Raw genomic sequence first — 19,472 nt, forward strand, 5'->3', positions numbered from 1 at the left:
TATAATTAATATATTTTGAATAATTATATCATAACTATATATAATTAAAATATAATTAATATCATTAACTGGTGAATTCTTCCTTTTCTGTTTTCAAGAAAGGTTTAGGTAGTACAGATTCTCCCTTCAGTATTTAGAAGACATAGGCTGGATGCATGGGAATTTCTGAAACCTTTTTCTACTTCAGCAAAGGAAAAAAACAACCAAAAAACCTTTCCTTTGCTAAAGTGACATTTCTCAGTGCTTAAAGATCTCAAGCAGCTACTTCTGAGGTGCACTACCTCCACCTTGTGGGCATTCATGGAACTGTTGCTGAACTTCTGGCACAGTTTTTTCCCCTATGATTTATTTATTTGAAAGGAAGAGGGCTGACAGAGGGAGGGAGAGGAAGAGAGAGCATCAGCTGATTCATTCCCCAGATGGCCTCAATGGTCAGGCTGAAACTTGGAGCCAGTAACTCTACCCAGTCTCCCATGTGGGTGGCAGGGACCCAAGAATTTGAGCAATCTTCCACTGCCTTCCCAAGTGGGTTAGCAGGAAGTTTTATTGGAAGTAGAGCAGGTGGGACATGAACCAGCACCCACATGGGATGCTGGCGTCACAGGCATTGGCTTTACCCACTGCACCACAACAATGGCCTCTATAATGATCTTAAAAATTGTTTAACCAGGGGCCAGCACTGTGGCATAGCAGGTAAGTTGCTGCCTGCGACGGCAGCACTCCATATGGGCACAGGCTGGTGTCCTAGCTGTGCCACTTTCAATCCAGCTCTCTGCAAATGCACCAAGAAAAGCAGCAGAGGATGGCCAGAGTACTTGGGCCCCTGTACCCTTGTGGGAGACCTGGAAGAAACTCCTGGCTCCTGCCCAGCCCAACCCCAGCCATTGCAGCCATCTGGGAAGTGAAACAACAGGTGAAAGATCTGTCTCTCCCCCTCTCTCTGTAATTGCCTTTCAAATTTTTAAAAATCTTTTTAAAAAAATCATTCAGCCAGTATTTACAAGAATGATGGTCTACAGTGAACACTCGAAAACAACTGTGGGTATCACTGTATAATGTAACATGTAGAACTCTTGGCAGGTATAATAGTTCAGCAGTACCTGAACTGAAAATTCCAATCTAAGGACTTAGTTTGCTTTGAAGACTTCTTATTTCTGGGACCACAACTGATGACTTCTATCATGTATATAACTGTAAACTCACTGGTATTTTCTAGAAGCAAACAGTGTCATGAACAAATATACAATGGCAACAGCTATCACCAGGACAGATTTATGGTCACTTTTCTCCAAAGTGTTCCTGCTGACCTGAACCTTTGATTCCAGGTATCAGCATGCAGTTTTTACTTTCTACTTCCTAGAAATGGATTCCTTCAAACCAGTAACATTTCAGTGTAGACTGTTAAAATTAATTCTAATAGAATACTTTTTCTCATTTTAAAAGTGACTAATTGTTTGAAGATTCAAGAAAATATCCATTTCCAAAAATAAAAATGCTAGGAAGGAATTTCTGCATGAAAACATCACTTTGTGTTTATCAAGTACTAGGACCTAAGAGTTTCCCGCCTCTGTGAATAAGACAAACTACTGCCTGTCACTGACAGCAATTACAAGACACCATTAACTGTAAGATGTTTCACAGATGTCAATACAAAAGAAATCTGCATCTGAAATTTTAAATAAAGTATTTATTGAATCACTTACCATAATTTCTGAACATCCTTATAAGCTCAGTAAGGCAAACTTTTGAAAAGTTAAAACACCCTTTCTTTAATCCAGGCATTCAAGTTTCAGGTACTCAGAAAAAAATTGAACCACGTGGTGCAGCTGACACTCTATTCTACTCATGAACAATTCCATCTGCCTTTCTTCTTTCAAAAGGAACCTCAATCGTTCAGGTATCTTCCTTCTCCCACACAGCCACGTGGCACAAGTCAGGGAGGGGCACCAAATGACGGGACTTGGCCACCTTTCCCTTTCAGTAATTAGTGAGGTGCTCTGAGAAAGGTTTTCCTTATTGGTAAACAGAGATGTATACAGTGAAACAAGGCTCTGGATTCTCAGAGAGTTGTTGGCTCCCTATGAAATTGGAACTGCAATGACCACCTTGCCACCATGAGTGGAGTAAGTCAACTCATTTACAGCAGCAGAGCAACAGATGAAAACTCAACCAAGTTCTTGATGACGTTAAGCAGCTAAATTTAAAATGCTGAAATTGCTATCACATTAGTTCTAACTTCTTGCTATTGGAAGAATTCTTGCTAAAACAATAAAGTTCATTTTCATTACTGTTTAAGTCCTTTGATTCTTTTGGTAACTTGTTGAAAGCATCTTCAAAAATAATTTTTTAAAAATCTACTTAAGAGGCAGAAAAAGAGAGCACTCCTATCCACTAAGTTCATTCCCCATGTACCTACTGCAGCCAGGGATAGGCCTGGGCCAAAACTGGAAATGCAATCCCAGGTCTCCCATGTGCATAGCAGGGACCCAATCACTTGAGCCATCATTGCTGCCTCCCAGGGCTGGCACTGTAAAGAAGCCGGAATCAGAAGCCAGAGCAAAGAATCAAACCAGTTACTCCAATGTGGGACACAGGAGTCTTAAGGGCGAGGCTCAACACCAGCTCTCCCCAAAACACCACAGTCCATCAGACCCTGGATTCCTCCTAGATAGGCTACCAGCAAGGTTTTAACAGGTGTATAAAGGCTTTTCCCTGGGACAGGGGTTTTGAGTACCCCTGATTTAACTGAAAAGGATCTATGCTACCATAGCTGGCACTAACTTTTATATAGAACAAGAAGGAAATTGGCCTAAACAACAGGAATCCCATAGGCTACCAACTGGGGAGGAAAAAAGTCAAGCTTTTCAGCATCACCATTAAATAAAAGAGAAATCTAGTATAAGGCTGTCCCATATGGTCCAGTTCGTAAGGAAAAGGATTATCTGTGATAATCATGTCTAAGAAAACAGTTACATTTTATTGATGCTTAAGAGTAATTTAAGGGACCATTTCAGTAGTCCCAAATACCCAGCCAGGAACAACACTGAAAAACAATGTCCTCAAGTTTCTGCAGACAGTCATCTCTTAAGAGAGAGAGAGGCAGGCAGGTGGGTTTTTGGCAAAGCAGTTTAGACACTATTGAGATGACCATATCTAGTATCAGTGTCTAGGTTACAGCTCCACTTCCAGCTTCCTACTAATGAGCACCCTGGGAAGCTGCAGGTGACAGTGCAAGTACTTGGATCCCTGTCACTCATGCAGAACCCCAGACTGAGTTCCAGGCTCCTGGCTTCAGCTCAGTCCAGCCCTGGCTGTTGTAGATATTCGGGGAGTGAACCAGTGGATGGAAGATGTCTGTCTCTGCCTTTTAAATAAATTAAAAAGTAGCCGGCGCCTCGGCTCACTAGGCTAATCCTCCGCCTTGCAGCGCCAGCACACCAGGTTCTAGTCCCGGTCGGGGCGCCAGATTCTGTCCTGGTTGCCCCTCTTCCAGGCCAGCTCTCTGCTGTGGCCAGGGAGTGCAGTGGAGGATGGCCCAGGTGCTTGGGCCCTGCACCCCATGGGAGACCAGGATAAGTACCTGGCTCCTGCCATTGGACCAGCGCGGTGGGCCGGCTGCAGCACACCGGCCACGGCAGTCATTGGAGGGTGAACCAACGGCAAAGGAAGACCTTTCTCTCTGTCTCTCTCTCTCACTGTCCACTCTGCCTGTCAAAAAAAAGAAAAAAAAAAGTAAACAATAAAAACTTTAAAAAGAGAAAAATCCACAGTGATCTGACATAAAACATTTTCTCTCTATATTCGTTTCAAAAAAAAGACTTGTTTTTCCTATACACAGATATAAGAGAAACTCAGTTTGCCAAAGCTTACAGGTGTGAAAACAAATGTGAACATTTTTGTTTTTTTTTTAACTTAGGGTCAAGGGGTGGGTGGCAGTACTATTGGCATCTAGCAGGTAAAAGTTGAAGATGCTAATAAAATGCAGAGAATAGTTATCCTACAATGAAGATTTACATAGTTCCAAACATCAATGGTGCCAATATACAGAAATTCTGAACTAGATAGTAGGTTCAGGAGTTACTGTATCACAACATCAAATGTCATGACAGGAAATTACAAGCATTTTTATAAATGCTGCATGAAAAAATGAGCACATAATTACAGCACATCCTGGATAATTTGAGCTATTACAACTCATAACCAGTACGTATAAACAAATACAAAATTGCTAATCTTCAGAGGTCCCTTCTGTAAGGATCAATCATAACAAATTCATTTCTTAATATTTTAACAATCAAAAATCTCTTCTACTGAAATAATGAAGCCAACTCTAGGAACACCAACCAACAGGAAGTGTCAAACTTTAACTGAAAAACCTAAAAATGCTAACACCCACAGTCTCTCAGGATAGCAGAGGTGGCTGCATCTACAAATATGATTTGAGCTACAATTCATCCGTCATTGAAATTCAAATGAGTGCAGAGGTAGAAGGTGACAGAATTTTACAAAGAATTGAACAAAAAATCCCAATGCTAATCATCACTGGCAAAGTTGATATTCTTTTCTACTAACACATGAAGGTCACAGAAAGGGCGATGCACACAGCCTTGTTTCAAGTACCTTTGTTACTCAAAATACAAGATGTTTTCTATGCTTTCAGGTAAAGAACAATGAACTTGAAACAATATGTAGACAAAAGGCTAGAAAGTAAAACTGGAAATAAGCTGGCAGAGTTGAGGGCTCCATAATAAACTTTAAACATGGTTAGACGTGAGCACTTGGCCTACTGGTTAAGATGCTACCTAGGACGCATCTCATGTCAGAGCACCTGGGTACATGCCCTGGTTCTGCTCCTGATTCTAGCTTGTGGCTAATGTGCACTTAAGGAAGCAAGAGGTGATGGTTCAAGTACTCTGTTCCTGCCACTGATGTAGGAAACCCAGAATGAGTTTTTGGCTCTCAGCTTTGGCCTGGCCCAGACCCAATTGTAGACATTTGAGCAGTGAATCAACAGATAAGAGCTCACTCTCTGTTTATCTGTCTGTCTCCCTGCCTCTCAATTTAAAAACAAACAAACAAACAACACATAACAATGGGCAACTGTTGTGCCACAGTGGATTAAGCTGCTGCTTGGGACATTCACATTTCATATTGGAGTGCTGGATTGAGTACTGGCTGCTCTTCTTCCAATCCAAAGCAAAGCAATCTGCAGATATTAACCAAAATGGACTTCAAAGACAAAGGCTTAATATTTAGTATTTCAGTAATTTTTTTAAAGATTGATTTTATTTATTTGAAAGTCACAGAGAGAGAAAGGTAGAGGAGGGAGAGGGAGAGGGAGAGGGAGAGGGAGAGGGAGAGGGAGAGGGAGAGGGAGAGGGAGAGGGAGAGGGAGAGGGAGAGGGAGAGGGAGAGGGAGAGGGAGAGGGAGAGGGAGAGGGGTCCTCCATCTGCTGGTTTACTCCCCAAATAGACATAAGAGCTGGAGTTGGGCTGACCTGAAGCCAGGAACAGGGGGCACCCCAGGGACTTGGGCCATCCTAAACTGCTTTCCCAGGCCATCAGCAGGGAGCTGGATCCAAAGTGGAGCAGCTCAGACTCAAACTGGCACCTATATGGGATGCCAGTGCCACAGGTAGGTGCTTAACCCACTGCACCACGTGCCAGGTCCCTCAGTGACACTTTCACTAAACTAATACTCCTTGCCACTGCCACACCTAATTCTGACTTTATCATTTCTTACCTTCCTCCGGGGCAGCTGCAGCTCCTTCAGGTAGCACAGGCTGCAACTCTTCAGTTTCAGAATTATTTTCCAAATCAGTCACCTGCAATCCTTCCAGGCGACCTCCTTTAGCACTAGCCCTAAAAGAGAGAAAGCATAATTTGGTATTTTTATAAAACCAGTAAGTGACACAATAAGGTATATTTCCTTTTTCTGAAAATGAACACCAAACCAAGTAGAGGCCAGCGCCGCAGCTCACTAGGCTAATCCTCTGCCTAGCGGCGCCGGCATACCAGGTTCTAGTCCCGGTTGGGGTGCCGGATTCTGTCCTGGTTGCCCCTCTTCCAGGCCAGCTCTCTGCTGTGGTCAGAGAGCGCAGTGGAGGATGGCCCAAGTGCTTGGGCCCTGCACCCCATGGGAGACCAGGAGAAGTACCTGGCTCCTGGCTTTGGATCAGCGTGGTGCGCCAGCTGCAGCGCGCCAGCCGCGGTGGCCATTGGAGGGTGAACCAACGGCAAAAGGAAGACCTTTCTCTCTGTCTCTCTCTCTCACTGTCCACTCTGCCTGTCAAAAAAAAAAAAAAAAAAGTAGAGTACATGCAAAGGTGGTAACAAATTTCAAATTTTGTGTTATTGTTTATTATTTTGAAATTTGTATTTATTTTCATTTCATTTGAAAGGCAGAGACAGATGGAGAGGTATCTTCCAACCACTAATTCGCTTCTCAAATGCATGCAATAGTTATGGCTGGGCTAGACCAGGAGCCTGGAACTCAATCAAGGTTTCCCAAGTAGACTGCAGAAACCCAAGCACTTGAGGCACCATTTGTTGCTTTCCAGGGTGTGCATTAGCAGGAAGTTTAATCTGAAGCAGAGGAGTCAGGACTTGAATGACACAATCCAATAGGGGACATACACATCCCAAGCAGCAACTTAACTACTGCACCAAATGTCTGCCCCTCAAAAAGTTAAAGACTGATTGATTGATCTATTTATTTGAAAGGCAGAGTCACAAAGAGAGGGACAGAAAGAGGTATCTTCTATCTACTGGTTTACTCGCCAAACAACCTCAACAACCAGGTCTGAGCCAGGAGCCAGAAACTCCATCCTATTCTCTCACATGGTGGCAGGGGCACAAATACTTGGGCCACCTTCTGTTGCTTCTCAAGTCCATTAGCAGGAAGCTGGATAGGAAGTGGAGTAGATAGGACTTCAACCAGCACTCTTATATGGGCTGTAGCTATTAAGCAGTGGCTTAACCCACTGTGCCAAAATGCTGCCTACCAAATATACTGAGTGAGAAAATAAGGCACATCTTTTATATTTATTCATTTATTTTTAAAGATGTATTTTTAATATACTTGAAATTCAGAACTTCAGAGAAAGAGAGGCAGAGACAGATAAAGAGAGATCTTCATCCACTAGATCACTCCCCAGATGGCTGCAAAGACCAGGGCTGGGCTAGGCCGAAGGCAGGAGCCAGAAGGTTCATCTGGGTCTCACACATGGGTGCAGAGGCCCAAACACTTGGGCCATCTTCTGCTACTTTCCCAAGGCCATTAGCAAGGAGTTGGATAGGAAGTGGAGCAGCCAGGACGCCAACCAGTACCCATATGGGATGCCAGTGTTAACAGGCAGCAGCTTTACCTGCCACACCACAATGTTAGCACCACATCTTTTAAATTTAAAAAGCTACACAGGAAAATAGGATTTTTTTGTTTTTTTTTGTTTGTTTGTTTGTTTGTTTTTAAAGTAGGGAGACTGCCATCTCAGGGAAGAGTTTGGGGAAAATGGCAGAGGAAAGTCCACACAAATTAGAGGGACACTGTGGATCTACGTGGAGGGTGTGGACATGCACAACTCAGGGCCCCAGCAGCCGAGAACCTCAGCACCAGTTCTGGAGTGAGGTGAGACCAGTCTGTAGCAGCCCAAGCCACTGGCAATAAAGCTGTGCTTACACTAAGGACTGCACAGAGTCTTTGTGTGGTTCTTGTGGCAATGCAGACAAATATTATACCCACTGGGGCTAGTACCCAGGCACTGGTCTCCTTTGAGGAGGAGAGATAAGCATGAGACTACACCAACAGAGCAAAACAAAGCTCCCCTCTGATTAAAAAAAGGGACATTTACCATACCCAACCGGGGTGTCACCCTGGAACTCCCTTCACCCTGGAGCACTGCACAGAGCTCCCTAGCCACAGCCACCACACACCTCTAGGGATTAACTGAAAAAGCAGACACTACAGTAATTCACAGAGGCATAGTCCAAAGATTAAAGCCATCACAGGGAAGAAACAGAGAAGAAATTAATAAGTAGCCCCACAAATGCTGAATGATAAGCAGCAATTCAAGAAACAAGAATAAGGAACACAACACGACACCCCCAAACAAACACAACACTTCAATATTAGAATGTGAAAATGAGAAGATTGAAGAAATGACAGAAATGAAATTCAAAAAATTGATTGTAAGATTATTTAGAAGTAATCAGAAGCAAACCCACAAACTAAATGAAATCTGTACATGACATGAAAGAAAATTTCTCCCATGAAATTGAGAACTTAAAGAGAAACCAAGGGGCCACCTGCTGTGGCGCAGCAGGTTAATGCCCTGGCCTGAAGCGCCGGCATCCCAAATGGGCACCAGTTCGAGTCCTGGCTGCTCCACTTGCAATCCAGCTCTCTGCTATGGCCTGAGAAAGTGGTGGAAGATGGCCCAAGCCCTTGGGCCCCTGCACCCATGTGGGAGACCCAGAGGAGGCTCCTGGCTCCTGGCTCCTGGCTCCTGGCTCCTGGCTCCTGGCTTCGGATCAGTGCAGCTCTGGCCATTGCAGCCAACTGGGGAGTGAACCATTGGATGGAAGACTTCTCTCTGTGTGTGTGTGTGTGTGTGTAACTCTGACTTTCAAATAAATAAATAAAAATCTTAAAAAAAATAGAGAAACCAATATCAAATATTGGAAATGAAGAATTCAATAGAACAAATAAAAAATATGGTATACTCGGTGAAGCAGAAGAAAGAATATCTGACTTAGCAGATAAATCACTGGAAATTTTACAGTCGAACTAAAAACAATAAGAAATTAGAAAACTAAAAAACACTGTTGGAGATCTACGGGATACTATCAAATGACCCAACATATGGGTCTTAGGAGTTACTGAAGCCATGGAAAGAAAGAAAGGATTAGAAGGCATTTTTAGTGAAATAATAACAGAAAACTTCCCTAATGCAAAACTCCTAATAGACATGACCAGAAAAGAACGTCATCACGGCACATTGTAGCCAAACTCTCCACAGTAGAACATAAAGAAAAGATTCTAAAATGTGCATGAGAGAAATGCCAGATTATTTTCAGAGGATCTCCAATTAGACTCACAGCTGACTTCTCATCAAGAACTCTACAGGCTAGGAGAGAATGGCGAGATAAATTCCAAATCTTAAGAGAAAAAAACTGTCAACCCAGACTACTATAGCCTGCCAAACTCTCATTTATGAATGAAGGTGAAATAAAGAACTTCCATATCAAACAGAAATTGAAAGAATTTGTTACCACTTGTCCAGCCTTACAAAAGATGCTTAAGGATATGTTACACACAGAAACGTAAATACTTGGTCATCACTAAGAAAGAAAGTGCAAGCAGAAAATTGTCCAGTAAAAATACAAAGGAAATACAAAGTAAAAAAATAGGAATATTTATGGAAAAATGGCAGGCCAAAGTCATTACTTATCAATAGTCACCTTAAATGTAAATGGTCTCAGCTCTGCAGAAATAGACTGGCTGAATGGATTAAAAAACGGGTCTATTTGCTGCCTACAAGAAAAACATCTCACCAACAAAGATGCATGCAGACTGAAAGTGAAAGCATGGAAAAAAAAGGTATTCCATGCTAACAGAAACCAAAAAAGAGCTGGTGTAGCCACCTTAATATCAGACAAAATAGACTTTAACACAAAAACTAAAAGAGACAGAGACACTTTAAAGAGACAAAGTTAAAAGAGACAAAGAAGGGCACTATGTAATGATTAATTACAGGGCACCTGACTATTTAAAAGAAATGCTAATGGATCTAAAAGGGAGAAGACACGGACTCCAACACAATAATAATAGGAGATTTCAATATCCTACTTTCAGCAATGGACAGACCAACCAGTCAGAAATCAGCAAGGAAACAGTTAATCAACACTAATCAACACTATAGACCAAATGGACCTAACAGATAACTAAGAATTTTCCATCCTACAGTCACAGAATACATATTCTCCTCAGAAATGCATGGAACTTTCTCTAGGATTGATCACATGCTAAGCCATAAAGCAAGTCTCAGCAAATCCAAAACAATCGAAATCATACCGTGCATCTTCTTCTTCTTTTTTTTTTTTTTTTGACAGGCAGAGTGAAAAGTGAGAGAGAGAGAGAGACAGAGAGAAAGAGAAAGGTCTTCCTTTTGCCGTTGGTTCACCCTCCAATGGCCGCCGTGGCTGGCGCGCTGCGGCCGGCGCACCGTGCTGATCCGAAGCCAGGAGCCAGGTGCTTTTCCTGGTCTCCCATGGGGTGCAGGGCCCAAGCACTTAGCCCATCCTCCACTGCACTCCCTGGCCACAGCAGAGAGCTGGCCTGGAAGAGGGGCAACCGGGACAGAATCCAGTGCCCCGACCGGGACTAGAATCTGGTGTGCTGGTGCCGCTAGGCGGAGGATTAGCCTATTGAGCCGCGGCACCGGCCCCGTGCATCTTCTTGTAGCATAATGGAATAAAGCTCGAAATCAACAAATCAAGAATCTCTAGAACATATGAAAACATCTGGAGACTGAACAACATGAATGAAGAGTGGGTCATTGAAGAAATCAAAAGATAAATGAAAAAATTTCTGGAAAAAAATGAAGATGACAATACAACATATCAAAACTTATGGGATACAGCAAAAGCAGTGTTAAGAGGAAAGTTTATAGCAATTGGTGTCTACATCAAAAAGTTGGAAAAGCACTACTAAATAAATGAGCTATCAATTTATCTCAAGGCCCTAGAAAAACAACAGCAAAACAAACCTAAAACTAGTAGGAGAAAAGAAATCATTAAAATTAGAGAAAAAAAAAATTGAAACTAAAAAAAAATACAAAAGGTAGTGAAATGAAGAGCTGGTTTTTTGAAAAAATAAACAAAATTGACCACCACTGACCCAACTAACCAAAAAAAAAAAAAAAAAAAAAAAGGAGGGAGAAGACCCAAATCAATAAAATTAGAGATGAAAAAGTAAATGTAACAACAAACATCACAGAAATAAAAAGATTCATCAGAAATTACTACAAAGAGCTGTATGCCAACAAACTGGGAAACTTGGAAGAAATGGATAGATTCCTGAACACATACAACCCACCTAAATTGAGCCATGGAGACATAGAAAACCTAAACAGACACATAACCAAGACAGAAATTGAATCAGTAATAAAGACCCTCCCAACAAAGAAAAGACCAAAAATCTGAATATAGACCTACCATATGACCCAGCCATCCCACTCCTGAGAAGTTCCCCAAGGGAAATGAAATCAGTATATGAAAGAGTTATCTGTACCCCCATGTTTATTGCAGCTCAATTTGCAATAATTAAGTCATGGAATCAACCCAAATGCCCATTAACTGAAGACTGGATAAAGAAATTATGGGATATGTACACCATGGAATACTACACAGTCGTTAAAAAAAAAACAAAAACAAAAACAAAATCCAGTCATTTGCAACAAAATGGATGAAACTGGAAAACATCATACTTAGTGAAATAAGCCAGTTCCAAAGGGACAAATACTATAGGTTCTCTCTCACCTGTGATAACCAACAGAGCACCTAAAAGGAAATCCATAGAAATGAAAATGACACTTTGAGAATCAATGACTTTGAACAGCCCTTGTCTTGACTGTTGAGGAACAGTTTCTTTTTTTCATACGATTTGTTGAATTCCTTACTTAACAGAGTTAATCATATGTGTGTTAAGTTAATTGAAAATAGACCTTAGTAAAAAAATTGGAGTGCGAATAAGAGAGGGAGGAAGAAGAGGGGTGGGAGTGTGAGTGGGGGGGGGGGGGGGGCATGGTGGGAAGAATCAGCATGTTCCAATTATGAAATATATGAAGTTTGTATTCCTTAAGTAAAAGGTTTCTGGGGGGAAAAAAGAGAAAGCTGCATAATCATAGTTGCTTAAATATCTAGAAAACCTAAGAAGATACAGCATACATAAAAAATTAAGAACAGCAAGAATGTGTATGGGCAGGCATTTGGAAAACCAGCCAGATGGGAGATAAAGACTGTCAAATTTTCACTCCACTCCCCCTTTCATTTTGAACCACTTTACCATTAGTATTTAAACTTTTTTATTTACAATACTTTAAATCCAGAAGAGGAAAAAAGATATGAGCTATACTATATCCATATGAACCAGGCTGGTAGACAAAATTAATTGTAAATTGAGGATTACAGCTGAGTTGCAGATATTTGTATAGGACTTTACATTCTAGAAAAAATAAATAATTTAAATATCTATGTCCATATACATTTAATCTGTATGACTAAAGGCTGATACAAATGTATATATAACAAATAATATATAAAAGCTGGCTTCAGCTTAACTTCAAAGAAATGTGTATAATATCAAGCTAATTATTGGGAAAGGTAAAACAATTTTCAGGGATTTTAACAGCTTTCTACAGCTGAAAGTTGAGTCAAGCCAAAATTAAACTGGTAGCTGTCTTTTTAAATTTGGTAATGACCCAGACCTTGAAAACTATATAAAATTAAGTAAGTTTAAGGGATGTTCATCTTTTTCTCAATTCAAAATGCTTTTCAAAGTCTCCAAGGCAGAACTATCCCACTGCTGAAAGTTTAGAAAAGTGTTTAATACCCATAAAATAGATTAGCACAGACAGGTATTTGTCACAGTGTCTAGACTGCTGCTTGGGACACACATATCAGTGTGCCTTGGTTCAAATCCTGGCTGTGCTTCCAATTCCAGCTTCCTGCTAATACATACTTGAGAAGCAGTAGGTGACGGCTTAAGGAGCTGGGTCCCTGCCACCTGTATAGGAGAAAAACTGAGTTCAAGGCTCTGGGCTTCAGCCCCAGGTGTTGTAGGCATTTGGAGAGTAAATGTGCAGATGCAAGATCACTCTCTCTCTCTCTCTCAGCATCTCAAATAAATAAAAACCTTAAAGGCTGGCGCCGCGGCTCACTAGGCTAATCCTCCGCCTGCGGCGCCAGCACACTGGGTTCTAGTCCTGGTTGGGGCGCCGGATTCTGTCCCGGTTGCCCCTCTTCCAGGCCAGCTCTCTGCTATGGCCCAGGAATGCAGTGGAGGATGGGCCAAGTGCTTGGGCCCTGCACCCCATGGGAGACCAGGAGAAGCACCTGGCTCCTGGCTCCTGGCTTTGGATCAGCGCGGTGCGCCGGCCGCAGCATGCCGGCCGCGGCAGCCATTGGAGGGTGAACCAACGGTAAAGGAAGACCTTTCTGTCTGTCTCTCTCTCTCACTGTCCACTCTGCCTGTCAAAAAAAAAAACAACGAAATCCAGTCATTTGCAACAAAATGGAGGAATCTGGAACACATCATGCTGAGTGAAATAAGCCAGTCCCAAAGGGACAAATACCATATGTTCTCCCTGATTGGTGACAACTGACTGAACACCAAAAAGGAAACCTGTTGAAGTGGAATGGACACTATGGGAAACGGTGACTTGATCAGCATAGCCCTGACTGTTAATGAACAACTTAATACATTATCCCTTTTAGTAGTTTTTTTGTCAGTTCTACTTAATATGACTGGTTTAATTCTGTAATTAATACACAGTTATTCTTAAGTGTTGAAATTTAACTGAAATGTGATCCCTGTTAAACATAAGAGTAGGAATAAGAGAGGGAAGAGATGTATAATTTGGGACATGCTCAAGCTGACTTGCCCCAAATGGTAGAGTTAGAAACATACCAGGGTACTCCAATTTAATCCCATCAAGGTGGCATGTACCAATGCCACCTCACTAGTCCAAGTGATCAATTTCAGTTCACAATTGATCATAATGAAAGGACTAAGAGTCAAAGGGAGCACATAAGCAAGTCTAGTACCTGCTAACACTAACCGATAGAATAAATAAAGGGGAGAGTGATCCAACATGGGAAGTGAGATACTCAGCAGACTCATAGAATGGCAGATGTCCTAAATAGCACTCTGGCCTCAGAATCAGCCCTAAAGGCATTCGGATCTGGCTGAAAAGCCCATGAGAGTATTTCAGGCATGGAAAGCCAAGACACTCTGGCAAAAGATCTCTGTGAGTGAGATCTCAGTGGAAAGAACAGGTCTTCAAAGAAGGAGGTACCTTTCTCTGAAGGGAGGAGAGAACCTCCACTTTGACTATGACCTTGTCTAAACAAGATAAGAATCGGAGAACTCAGAGGGCTTCCATAGCCTTGGAAACTCATGACTGGAGCATAGGGAGATTACTGATGCCATAGACAGGAGTGTCAATTGGTAAAGTCAACAACAGGAGTCACTGTGCACTTACTCCTCATGTAGGATCTCTGTCCTTAATGTGCTGTGCATTGAGATTTAATGCTATAACGAGTACTCAAACAATATATTTCACTTTGTGTTTCTATGGGGGTGCAAACTGTTGAAATCTTTACTTAATGCATACTAAACTGATCCTCTGTAAAAAAAAAAAAAAAAAAGAAAAAGAAAAGAAAAGAAACTATCAACTCCCAACTTGACTCTCACTGGGATTAAACATGACAATAGGTCTGATCTGATTTCATCATCATTTAAAAAAAATCATCTATTATTTTTCACTTTATGTTTCTGTGTGGGAGCAAACTCTTGAAATCCTTACTTAATGTATACTAAGCTGATCTTCTGTATATTAAGATAATCGAAAATGAATCTTGATGTGAATGGAAGGGGAGAGGGAGTGGGAAAGGGGAGGGTTGTGGGTGGGAGGGACGGTATGGGGGGGAAGCCATTGTAATCCATTATTCGTACTTTGGAAACTTATATTCATTAAATAAATAAAAAAAAAAAAGAAAAAAAAATAAATTTCCCAGTCAGGGAAAAAAAAAAAAAAAAACTCAAAAAACAGATTAGCATAAGGATATTAATGGCTCCTCTAGCCATTCTATAGATAGATAACACATTCTATAATCACTCAATCACATTCTATAATCACTCAATATTTAAAATGGATAAAACTCTCAATAGCATGGCTACAGTTTGAGTTTCAGTTTAACTTTTATGGTGTACATGTCAACTATCATACAAGTATATGTTTCTGGGATATTTCACAATAAGCTTTGAGGATACTATCAATGAGAGAAAAAAAGGTGAGATAAAAGCAGACAAGTAGTGTTAAAATTCCTTTAAGTGTTTTGTTCCACAAAAAAGATAGGTGTGACACAATTGTGACATAATGTAGCCAGCATTAATGTTTCTTTTTTTTTTTTTTAATTTTTTTTTTAATTTTTTTTGACAGGCAGAGTGGACAGTGAGAGAGAGAGAGACAGAAAGGTCTTTCTTTGCCGTTGGTTCACCCTCCAATGGCCGCCACAGCAGGCGCGCTGCGGCCGGCGCACTGAGATGATCCGATGGCAGGAGCCAGGTGCTTCTCCTGGTCTCCCATGGGGTGCAGGGCCCAAGCACCTGGGCCATCCTCCACTGCACTCCCCTGGCCACAGCAGAGGGCTGGCCTGGAAGAGGGGCAACCGGGACAGAATCCGGCGCCCCGACCGGGACTAGACCCCGGTGTGCCGGCGCCGCTAGGCGGAGGATTAGCCTAGTGAGCCGCAGCGCCGGCCAACATTAATGTCTTTCAACAGTAGGAAACACAGGGCCAGTGTTGTGGTGTAGTTGGTTAAGCTGCCACCTGCACCACTGGCATCCCATATGCACACTGGGTTGATTCCTGGTTGCTCCACTTCCAATCCAGCTCCCTGTTAATGAGTCTGGGAAAGCAGCAGAGGATGGCCCAACCACTTGGGTCCCTACACCCACACGAGACTTGGATGGAGCTCCCGGCTCCTGGCTCCAGCCTGGTCCAGCCCTGGTTGTTGTGGCTATTTGGGAGTGAACCAGCAGATGGAAGATCTCTCTCTCTGTAACTCTACCTTACAAATAAATAAAGTAAATCTCTAAAAAAACACACACACGAGGCTGGTGCTGTGGCATAGTGGGTAAAGCTGCTGCCTGCAGTGCCAGCATCCCATATGGGCACTGGTTTAAGCCCTGGCTACTAAACTTTTTTTTTTTTTTTTTTTGACAGGCAGAGCTAGACAGTGAGAGAGAGAGACAGAGTGAAAGGTCCTCCCTCCGCTGGTTCACCCCCCAAAATGGCCGTCACAGCCGGCGCACCACGGCTATCTGAAGCCAGGAGCCAGGCGCTTCCTCCTGGTCTCTCATGCAGGTGCAGGGCCCAAGCAGTTGGGCCATCTTCCATTGCCTTCCCGGGCCACAGCAGAGAGCTGGACTGGAAGAGGAGCAACCGGGACAGAACCGGCACCCCAACCAGGACTAGAACAGAGTGCCGGCGCCGCAGGAGGAGGATTAGCCCAGTGAGCCGCAGCACCTGGCTGCTAAACTTCTGATTCAGCTCTCTGCTATGGCCTGGGAAAGCAGTAGAAGATGGCCCAATTTTTGAAATCCCTGTACCCACATGGTAGAATGAGAAGAAGCTCCTGGCTCCTGGCTTTGGATAGGTTCAACTCCAGCCATGTGGCCATCTGGGGAGATAGAAGACCATTAGATAGAAGACCTCTCTCTCTCTCTGCCTCTGCCTCTTTGTAACTCTTTCAAATCAATAAATAAATCTTTAAAACACACACACACACACACACACAAGTGAGAGAATTTTTTTAAAAGTTGATAAACAGGTATCTCACAAGGAAAAATAAACACAGGTAATATATCACTGTTACCTTACATTCACTGAAAATGAACTCTACCATAATTCTTAATTACTTAATTTTTATTTATTTCAAAGGCAGAGACACAGAGACAGATGCAAAGAGAAACAGAGAGAGGTACTTTCCATTCAATGGTTCATTCCCCAAATGCTTGCAACAGAAAGTATGGAGTGAGGCTACAGCCACAAGCAAGGAACTCACTTTACATGGGTCTCCCATGTGGATGGCAAGAAGCAAAGTACTTGAGTCATCACGTTCTACCTTCTAGAGCAAGCATTAGCAGGAAGCTGGAATCAAAGAGGAGCTAGGGCCGGCACTGTGGCTCAATAGGCTAATCCTCCACCTGCGGCGCTGACCCGGTTGGGGCAGTGGATTCTGTCCCGGTTGCTCCTCTTCCAGTCCAGCTCTCTGCTGTGGCCCGGGAGGGCAGTGGAGGATGGCCCAAGTACTTGGGCCCTGCACCCGCATGGGAGACCAGGAGGAAGCACCTGGCTCCTGGCTTCAGATCAGCGCAGTGCGCCAGCCAAAGCACCAGCCGCAGTGGCCATTGAGGAGTGAACCAACGGAAAAGGAAGACCTTTCTCTTTCTCTCTGTCTCTCTCTCTCACACTGTCCACTCTGCCTGTCCAAAAAAAAAAAAAAAAAAAAGGAGCTAGGATTTGACCCAGCGTCTCTTGATATGGGATGCAGGCATCTCAAATGGCATCTTAACCACAGAACTATCTGCCCTCCCCTTTGTTCTAACATATTTAAACTGAGCTTCTGGTACTATTTCATCCCATTAAAAAAAAAAAAAAAAGTAAGATCTATGGTATTAGTTACACTTTAATGCAATAAATCAACTTCCTACTTGTCATGAGACTCCAAATTCCATTAAAATTGATGGTAAAAATGCCATCTTAATTGTTGAAGTGATCATATTAAGTGCTGAAGTGAATATGAGGATATGATTGAGTGTTATAAGAGATCATATAAATAGCTTCAAGTGCCTGGTAATAATAATAGAATTATAAAGGAGGGAATGTCCAACATGGGAAGCAATCCACATAGCAAACTCATAGAATGACAATCACTTGAAATAACACTCTGACCTCAGAATCAACCATTAAGGCATTCAGATGTGGCCGAAAAGCCCATGAGAGCATTTCAGGCATGGAAAGCCAAGTCACTGTGGCAAAAAATATCCTACCTGAAGGATCTCTGTTGGTGAAAGAAGTGAAAGAAAGGGCCATCAAAGAAGGATGTACTTTTCTCTGAAGGGAGGAGAGGACTTCCACTTTGCTTATGGCCTTGTCTAAATACTGATGGAGTTTGTGGTCACAAAAGGCTTTAATAGCCTTGGCAGTTCATAGCAAGAGCCTCAGGTGATCACTGACATTTTTTTTTTCCTTTGGACAGGCAGAGTTAGAGAGTTACACAGTGAGAGAGAGAGAGAGACAGAGAGAGAGTTTTAGACAGTGAGAGAGAGACAGAAAGGTCTTCCTTCCATTGGTTAACCCCCGAAATGGCCGCCACAGCTGGCGCTGCGCCGATCCGAAGCCAGGAGCTGGGTGCTTCCTCCCGGTCTCCCATGTGGGTGCAGGGACCCAAGCACTTGAGCCATCCTCCACTGCCCTCCCGGGCCTCAGCAGAGAGCTGGACTGGAAGAGGAGCAACTGAGACTAGTACCCGGCGCCCCAACTGGGACTAGAACCCAGGGTGCCGGCACCACAGGCGGAGGATTAGCCAAGTGAGCCATGGCGCCGGCCCACTGACGTCTTAATAAATAAGAGTGTTAACTGTTAAATTAACAACAGAAGTCACTGTGCACTTATTCCTCATGTAGAACCACTGTCCTTAATGAGTTGTACTATGAGAATTGACTGCAAAGCTTGTTCTAAAATAGTACTTTTTACGTTTGTGTGTGTGTGTGGGTGGGTGGGTGGGTGCAAACTGTTGAAATCTTTACTTAGAATAGTTGGTCTTCTGTATATAAAGTTAATTAAAATTGAATCTTTTTTTTTTTTCTCGACAGGCAGAGCGGACAGTAGTGAAAGAGAGAGACAGAGAGAAAGGTCTCCTTTTCCATTGGTTCACCCTTCAATGGCCGCAGCAGCCAGCACACTGCGGCCGGCACACCACGCTGATCCGAAGCCAGGAGCCAGGTGCTTCCTCCTGGTTTAAATGCGGGTGCAGGGCCCAAGCACTTGGGCCATCCTCCACTGCCCTCCCGGGCCACAGCAGAGAGCTGGACTGGAAGAGGAGCAACCGGGACAGAATCCGGCACTCCGAACGGGACTAGAACCTGGGGTGCTGGCGCCACAGGCAGAGGATTAGCCTATTGAGCCGCAGCACAGGCCTAAAATTGAATCTTAATGAGGAATGGGATGGGAGAGGAAGTAGGAGAGGGGATGGGAGTGGGGGTGGGAGGGTGGGTATGAGGGGAAGAACCACTATATTCCTAAAGTTGTACCTATGGAATTTGCATTCATTAAATAAAAGCTTTAAAAAAAATCAACTTTCTGCCTGCTAATAAAGCAGAGACTTTGTTTATTATGATGGAGAAAAAGTTTCAAACAAAGCTATTAGTTATTATCCCATTACATAAATAAAATAATTTAATTTACCCCAAAGTAACCATTTTCCTCCTTTTCTCTATAGCAGGTAGGCCATTGAAAACTGCAACCACAACAGCACGGGAATCCAAAGCTTTACACTGCCGTTCTTCTGTTTTGGGCACAATATCACTGATAATACCATGTGTCAAGGCTCGGGGAGAACTGTGCCTGCTCCCAGACTGAGAGCTTCCTGGGGAGCCTTCAGGAAAAGAACAAGGATATTCAGAA

The 19,472-nt window shown here is 42.9% G+C and overlaps 1 protein-coding gene across 11 annotated transcripts in view; it reads right to left on the minus strand.

Moving 5' to 3' along the window:
• Positions 1 to 19,472, minus strand: part of TRIM37 (tripartite motif containing 37) — a 171,955-nt gene that overhangs the window by 41,982 nt on the left and 110,501 nt on the right. For all 11 annotated transcript variants that reach the window (XM_070060979.1, XM_051824777.2, XM_070060977.1 and 8 more), the window contains 2 exons: positions 19,254 to 19,443; positions 5,744 to 5,862 (listed from right to left, as the gene is read on the minus strand). In XM_070060979.1, coding sequence (XP_069917080.1) covers positions 5,744 to 5,862; positions 19,254 to 19,443 — 309 coding nt within the window. The remainder of the gene's footprint in view (positions 1 to 5,743; positions 5,863 to 19,253; positions 19,444 to 19,472) is intronic.

The sequence above is a fragment of the Oryctolagus cuniculus genome, chromosome 17 (genome assembly GCF_964237555.1).
Source record: "Oryctolagus cuniculus chromosome 17, mOryCun1.1, whole genome shotgun sequence".
In the NCBI taxonomy this organism is placed as follows: domain Eukaryota; kingdom Metazoa; phylum Chordata; class Mammalia; order Lagomorpha; family Leporidae; genus Oryctolagus; species Oryctolagus cuniculus.